Source organism: Ctenopharyngodon idella, chromosome 18 (assembly GCF_019924925.1).
Source record: "Ctenopharyngodon idella isolate HZGC_01 chromosome 18, HZGC01, whole genome shotgun sequence".
Classification (NCBI taxonomy): domain Eukaryota; kingdom Metazoa; phylum Chordata; class Actinopteri; order Cypriniformes; family Xenocyprididae; genus Ctenopharyngodon; species Ctenopharyngodon idella.
Window position 1 is genome coordinate 31662284 of NC_067237.1, and position 8027 is coordinate 31670310.

At 40.3% G+C, this 8027-nt stretch overlaps 1 protein-coding gene across 1 annotated transcript; it reads right to left on the bottom strand.

Moving 5' to 3' along the window:
* Window positions 1–236: 236 nt before the first annotated feature.
* Window positions 237–7074, bottom strand: slitrk3a (SLIT and NTRK-like family, member 3a). Its single transcript, XM_051869835.1, has 3 exons — window positions 5769–7074; window positions 5364–5438; window positions 237–4510 (listed from the first exon to the last, which is right to left on the bottom strand). Exon 3 carries the CDS (start codon window positions 4459–4461, stop codon window positions 1846–1848), a length of 2616 nt encoding a protein of 871 aa, XP_051725795.1. The 5' UTR covers window positions 4462–4510; window positions 5364–5438; window positions 5769–7074; the 3' UTR covers window positions 237–1845.
* Between the last annotated feature and the right edge of the window lie 953 nt (window positions 7075–8027).

Genomic DNA, 8027 nt, shown 5'->3' on the forward strand with positions numbered 1-8027 from the left:
TGAACACATCTTTAGTGAACACCAAACAATCTATAAACGACACATTCACTTACAACAGTAACACCTCACATTCAGAAGAATGATTCACAGTCCCTAAAAGAATACACGGAAGAAACAAACCCAGTAAAAACACTGAAAAACAGCATTTGTATGCACTTTAGGGCACCACACTAACAATCATTTATGAAAATTTCTGACAAAAATGTAACATTATTGATGTGAAACAGATTTCCACAAAAGGGAGTGCTGTTAAATATGGACCAAGCAAAATTTATTGAAATATTGACAAAACAGTCTGGATAAATGATGAATGTAGGGACAAAATATAAATAAAATTCTTGGTGGGTATTGAACAAAGGAAACAGAAGCTACACTAGTCAACTGAATGATAAGAACAAATAAAGAAATACTGTTCTGCATCCTTGACAGCCTCAGGAAACATAATTATACTTAAAATTAGATGAACTGTCTTTCAATGTTCGTATTAAATGGTTATGGATAGAACTTCAAGGTAACTGGCACTGGCAAACAGACATAAAATATTTGGTTTAAAAAATAGCCACTTTGTTGTCAAAGGGGAGTAGAAAATCAGTTTTTATCTTTCTAGTTTGTAATTATGTCACTTGAGTGATGCATCAACAGAAAATATAAAATACCCCCAACACACACAAGCAGAATTTATAATCAAATGTCATATGTTTCACGAAGCTGTATATCATACCTGAAAAAATAAGTGCCGTTCCTCAAATAATCAAACATCAGTTTTGTCCATCCACAGACATGATGTGAGCGTGTCTCTCTATCTCTCTCTTGTGGACACATGTAAAAGTGGCATTGCATTAAATATTCATCTCAAATGTTGTGTAATTTAATAAGCAGTGGACAGGTATAAAAACATACCTTACAGAAAGACTCAAATCTAATCCAAGGTCTCCTTTTCTTGTCCAAACCCATCGATGACACATGCATACAGGCAGGACCATCAGACTGTCTCAACCTGACTCTTCTAGCAGCAATGAGACCTTGCTAGGTTAATGTGCATTTTATAATTTGTCATTTGAAGCGCCATACCAATACGTCAAGTCTATTTCTCACAAACAGTATTCATTGGTACCCTTTTTATTTGATTTAAGACTTTGTATTTTTATTAAGAAGGCTATACCAGACGCATAATCACTATACATTGATTTAACATTACCTTTACAATTAAATCTTTCACTGAAATTACAGAATAAATATATGCACATTTTTTAACTTTGTCAAATCTTTGTGAGAGAGAGAAAACATTAAAAGTGCTTCCTAAAAAGCTGTTAGTGATAGTATCCAGAAGCATTTTTCTTAAGAAAGTGCGTCGAACTCCATAAAATCTTGAAGTGTCATTATATATTCACAAATATTGATCCTCGGGTGCGTCCTTGAGATAGAACTCTGTCTTTTGCTGTATAGAAAATTAAATAGACCACTCAACGGGTAATACGTCGCTGTATCTCTATAGCAGGTGAAGTTTTTGATCAATAGCCTCCATCTGCAGTCGAATGCATGCAGCAAACTGCAAATATTCTACAAACTGTGCCAGGCGCTCCGGAGGTTCAACGACAAATCTGTTCCGTACAAAAATAATGGGTGGTAACATTGCTGGCTACTCTGAAAAAAAGGCACTTCATTGAAAAATCTGAGTATGGCCTTTCCTCCAAAAGCGACTTGGGGGAAATGTGTGTGTGATAGTGTACGTGTATGTGTGTGAAATATATAATCTTGCCATGCTTCTTTTTTGATACGTATTCTTTTTGGGTGTGGAGGGGGAGGGCTTGTGAAAGTGAGTTTACTCTTTTTTTTTCAATTCAATTAGAATCTGTATGATTTCTCTAAGACTTCGAGGTAATCCGGCTTGGTTTGGAGTTTCGCCCTTAACTCGAGGTATTCACTTTGTGTTTGCTCAGGGAATCCTTTCCCCGTAGTGAAAAGTAATGTTTCTTTTAATCTGGCGTCTTGCTGTAAATCGGGGTATTGCATTCCGGGGGGATGTGCATGTGCAACGTGCATGTCCTTTAATTTGGGAACGGTGCCGTACAGGCAGTCTACAAAACCAACCGTAGGAGTCGGCCTCTGGCTGTCAATCACGGTAGGGCAAAGCACTCCGTTCTCGTGAAAGCCTGCCATGTCACCGGATTGATTGATGGTGACAATGGTGTTGAGCTGGGAATTGGACACAGCCATCGTCCATTCCTTCTCTTTCTCCAGAAGAGTTCGATAATTACTGTTATTTTCCTTGGTTTCTGCAAACTGCTCGCCCTCAATCTCTCCTTCTCGTGGTTTGTAAATGGGATTGTTACACATTTGAGTAACGGGATGGGGGATGTAGTCGTAGACGTGACCGGGTGGCTTCTCAGGCGAGGCAGTCTGTCTTTCTTCAAAGATCTTGCACTGCATTTGAATGCCTGTAAGATCCACCTCCTGTCGCTTCCTGAAGGGAAGTTTCTTTCGCCTCCGTAGGACAAATGCGAAGAGACCGGCGGCCACAAAAACAGAGGAGATGAAGAGAATCAGCAGGCTGAGAATCAGCACAGAGAGCGGGACAGCTCCCGTTGCCGGCGCTTGTCCTAATTCAGAGCCGCTGGTGGCCGTCATGTCATTGGGTAGAACTGGAGATGAAGCAGTGAATTTCAACTCGGGGCAGATGACCTCAGCCTCCAGGGTGCGCAGATCCTTGCCAAGGGCGAAGTCTGGGGTCTTGCAGGTCACTTCCCCAACGACAATGACGGAGCTGAGCTTCTCTATCCATTGCTTGAGTGGAATGATGTCACAAGAGCAGTCCCAGGGATTCTGGTGAAGGTCGATTTGAACGATGGAGTGAAGATGCTCCAGTACTCCGTTCACGGGAAGGTACAGAAAGTAGTTGTTGCGCAGGTTGAGTCTAGCCAGGGAAGTGCCGGCAAAAGCATCCACAGGCAAGGTGCGTAGCAGGTTGTCATTGAGAAAAACCAACTGCAGGTTTGGCATGAGGCTGAAGGCAGCCGGTTGGATCTCTCGAATGACATTGTACTCAAAGTACAGGTAACTAAGTGCCTGCAGACCACGAAACATGCCTGGAGTGAGCCTTTCGATGTCGTTGCCATTCAAATATAAACTTTTTAAATTAGGTAGGTTCATAAAGGCGCCTTCTTGAACATATGATATCCGATTGTTACCCAAGTGCAATAGATCCAAACTTGAGAAGTTCCAAAAGTCCGACCTGTAAATTTTCTGAATCAAATTCCCACTTAAATAGAGTTTCTTGGCATTGAGTGGTCGTGGCAGCAGCTCAGAAATGTTGTGGAAGCCTTTTTCTTTACAATTGACGGTGAGGCCCAAGTCATTGATGTGTAAATTGCACATGCACCCTGTCGGGCAAATGATTGGTATAGGGGGTCTGGTCTGGTAGGCAGCGACTGGAGGCTGATTCAGCCCTGGGTAAATGCTACGAGGAGTGGGTGGTGTTTTTGTGGGTCTGGGCCGTTTAGTCGGCTTTACGTGTCTCTCTCTGTACTCTACTGAGGAGGCTGTGTTATGAAAAGATGACAACATAGACGAAGGCTTGGTGGGCCAGACATTTTCGTTATTAAATGGTAATCTGGGAATGCCATGTTTGGCCTCCAGCTCGGCTTCGGAGAGTAAAGGACAAAGTTCACTTCTTTTGATCTCACGAAGGTCCTTACCATGTAAATGAAAAGGGTATTCACACGTAATGTCACCCACCAATGCTGTATAGGGTATGCGCTCCAGCCAGGTTTTGAGCTGCACAATGTCACACACACAGTTCCATGGATTTTCCTCTAGCTGAATCTCCATCAAGCTGCGACCGATGTATTCCAACGTCCCTTTATAGGGTAGAATTTTTAAGCGGTTGCCACGTAAGTCAAGGTGCGTGAGCGATACGGACCTGAATAATAAATTGGGTAGCACAGGTATCAAATTGTCATTCAAAATAAGTACTCTGAGTTTGTGCAGGTTCCGAAACGCCCCGCTCTCTATTCTCTTGATGACGTTGTAATCCGCCTGAAGATACTCAAGGCTCTCCAGCCCCATAAAAGTGTCATTCCTAAACACCTCCAGTTTGTTTTCATGCAAAAATAGCTTTTTCAAGATGCTCAGGCCATTGAACGCGCCCACATGTATGTCCTGCAGAGCATTATTCCCCAGATTAAGTGACACAGCATTGTTGAGATGCAAAAAGCTGTTAAAATACAGCTTGCGCATGGAGTTCCTCTGCAGATTGAGTTTAAAGGGTCTCGTCCACGTCTGGGAGATCTGGCTGACATTTGTAAATCCTTTGCTGTCGCAGTGGACGTGGAAAATACCCTCCCTGACTTCACAGTAGCAAGGGTCAAAGCAAGGCTCATCTATTTCTTCCGACTCGTCCAACAGAGGGATCGGCGTAGTCCATCCTAAAGCTATTGTGCTTAGCAGGGTAAACCACAGCATCCTTCCGCCGAGTCCTGATGAAGTTAAGGCTGAGAGCCACTTCACAGCACTGCAATAAAACAGAAAAAAGAGAGCGTGTGAGATGAGAAGGCTCAGACAGCGAGTGACAGTTGCAATGCTTTGAGCGTTTCGCACAGTAAAAAAAACACCTCCTTCCACATCATGGCATGTTTACGATAGAGATCACGCATTATCATGGGTTGGACTGGACATCTCTCACTCGATGATAGCTTACACTACACCCAAAAACAGGACTCAAGGGCATCACCACTAGTGTTTTAAAGTACTACATAAAAGAAAGCACATCTAAACAGTACTTCAACATTTAAAACAGTCTGCTTTGAGTCTCACTACATCTGTCACACACATACAAACAGGAAACATTTGACAAATATTACTTTTGTTACTTCTGAATAATCATGCTTTGCCATGTTCATGCAAAGCTCAAGCGCATTAGATCAATAAAAACATGAAATGAAAATAAATACATACTTAAATTAAATCAACCACTGCATCCACTTAATATTTAAAAAAAAAACAATGGCAGATGCATCCTAAGACTGTCGCCAAAACGCCAATTAGACCTTTAATGCGTAACGGAGGTTATTTGCTTTCCACAGTCTGAACGCACTTAATTAGCGCAGATGTTATCAGAAGATCAGTGGAGAAACTCAGAGACAAATGCTGCTGAGTGTGCCACACTCTGCGGATCTCCTGCCTTTCGAAAGGGGGAAAAAAAACCAAAAGCTCTCGAAAGATCCTTGTTTTCTGTCCAGAAGAGACTGCAATTTTCCATGAATAGCGCACTTTGTATTTTCCTCCCACCCTTCTCTGGTGTCCTGGCTTTAGCAATCAATTCTAATGTCCTTCCATTCCCAAGCGATAACGTAGAGGATACCTACTCAGTTTTAGCGGTGTCCAACTTTACATCTCCAGGGTTTGGAGACGGGTGGTCCCAGGTTGCCTCAGATGGTTGGCTAAAAAAAGAAAAAGACAAAAGAAAAAAACATGCATTGGAATGAAACAGTTGAAGATCTCCATGTTTTATGCACTCATAAAGAAATTCTAATGTATAACTAAATTTAGATTTATTTAATTAGTTTTTTTTTATTATTTTTTTATGTTTGACTAATATTCGTTTGCTAAAGTACCATTTGAAGCTGAGTGATTTGTAAAGCAGTCTGCGCAGTTACATCAAAAACAAATCAATGCATCATTTTATTAAACACAGAGATTATGCTGTGGATCACCCAGGTCATTCTCCCATCTCCAAAAGTCTGTGAACATCTGAAACGCTCAAAATTCACCTTTTTTTAACGGAGCATCCGAAAACGGCGACTTTAAAGATTTCCTGTGCTTTTCCCTTATCTCTCTCGCTCTCTTTCGGTCTCTCTCTCTCTCCAAGACCAAGAAGAGAGAAGATGAAGACGTGATTTGAATGAAATCTCCTTTTTTGTTTTGTTTTGTGATGCCGGTTCGTTCAGTTCTGGAGCTCAGTTCCGTTAGAAGCGGCTCGGTTCGGTCTGTCCCACTGCTGCGCTGCTCGCGTCTCTCATCGTGTCGGAGAAAAGCTTCGGATCGTCACGGAAATGAGCTTTAAGAAAAGCGAACAGGGAGGGAGAGGGCAGAGATTGGAGAGACGGCGTTGGCGGATAGGGTTGGGATGGAGGAGGCACGAGCTGTTGAGCGCGCTGAGTGCCGCACCGGGAGCGCGCGCGCATCAGTGTGTTCTCTCTCTCGCACTCTCTCTCTCTTTTTCTTCGTCAGCGATGTAACGTTATGTTTGAGGGCGATCTCATCACCGATTCGTGTTTTGAGATAAAAGCCACAGCTTATTTAACACCGAGCTTCATCGGTGAACTCTTCTGAGGCTTTTTTCAGTTCCGTTTCTTTCCTTGGAAAATGTTACTTCATTCATTGGAATAAGTGTCCTGGGTTCCTATGCGTAACAGAGCAAAATGACAAAAGAAAACTAAGCAATAGATCTTTTTTTCTCTGTATATATTTAGTTTGACTTCATCTGCAGTGAAGGCAGCTGAGGTAAATTCTTTCGTAGCGTCCTCTTGTGTGAAGCTCCGCGCGCTTCCTGCGCCCTGTCTTCCCGCGCTCTGCCTGCAGCGGGCAATCTAGCTCTGCGCGTGGGCAGTGGCGATGACAGGATACCTTTATTCTGCAAATTTACATGGAAATGAAGGAGAGGTTATGGGGTAACACTCTATAATATGATTTAATAATAACATAAAAAAAAAAAAAAAAACATTATTACTTTAAATATTGCTAATTATATAATTAAATAGATATGCAGTCAAACTTTGGTTTATAGGGAAACATGAGGCTATTGTTGCACTTTTACTGTGAATATTTGTGTTAATGTGGATTTATAATTTCTATAGATACATATACAGTAGTCTTGGCAACCAAACGGTAGAACATTTCCTTCATTATTGCCCTGAAAAAAACAAAACAAAAATAAACAAATAAACAAAACATAGTTCATTAAACACACATTGAAATTTAGATATGAAACAAGAAAGGAAGGAAAAAATAATTAATAAAACTGTAAAAATGTAAAATGTATAACATTTAAAAACGTGATAACTTGCCCAATAAAATGTGACAACTTACCCCAAATTACATTTATGGCAAAGTTTGACCTTTGTAAACAAAGAAAACAGGCATTTGTGTACATTTGACTTTTTGACATTATAGTTACTGATATAGAGCTGTTGTGACAACTTCCCTGAGCAACTAGCCCAGGTCTCCATTATATTTTCCATTTATGAATGCACTTGAACTACTGATCTATAAATGTTTAACATTTAATCTAACAGCTAATGTTTTCAATTACTTAATGAAAGTTATTATAAAGTGTTAGGAGTGGCTATATGTTTAAACAAATTTAAGCAGGAATTCTTAATGAGATATTTCTGTAATTTTCATGAGTCAAGCTTAATTGGATTGTTCAAGGATGATAAAAAAATATGTTGAGGGTGATGTTGATGATGACGACTACAACTATAATTATAATGACTATCATTTTTGGTTATTACAGATTAAATCTGTGATGCTAATTAAAACTGCTTTATGATGCAGACATACTCTATGAGATTGTTTTTCAGTTTCATTCCCCTGTAGTGTTCTCACTCACATCTGTCCTTCTGAATAGATAATTTCCCCCAAATGGGTGTCCCCAAATGTTTAAACAGACAAAATGATACACCAGAACACATAATCAATATGACTTATATAATGAAATTGAACTAAGCTGAGTATAATGTTCAACACACATTCACTGTGTTTTACTGAAATTGGTGGACTCCAGGTTTCCATCTCCTATCGCTAATATTTGTGTTCCTGTATAATCAGGATTATAACATGAACTCAGCTTGTGTAACCCGCTCCATTATATAAAATATTGATTATAATATTTGTAATAATAAGAAATGGATTGTAAAAACAAAAGCATCCAATTTTCAGGTTTTATCATTGCTGTTATCTCATAGCATGGCTACCAGTGAACATTTTTATATTGCAGAATCACTGTGTAATTTCATGTGTTGCCTTTA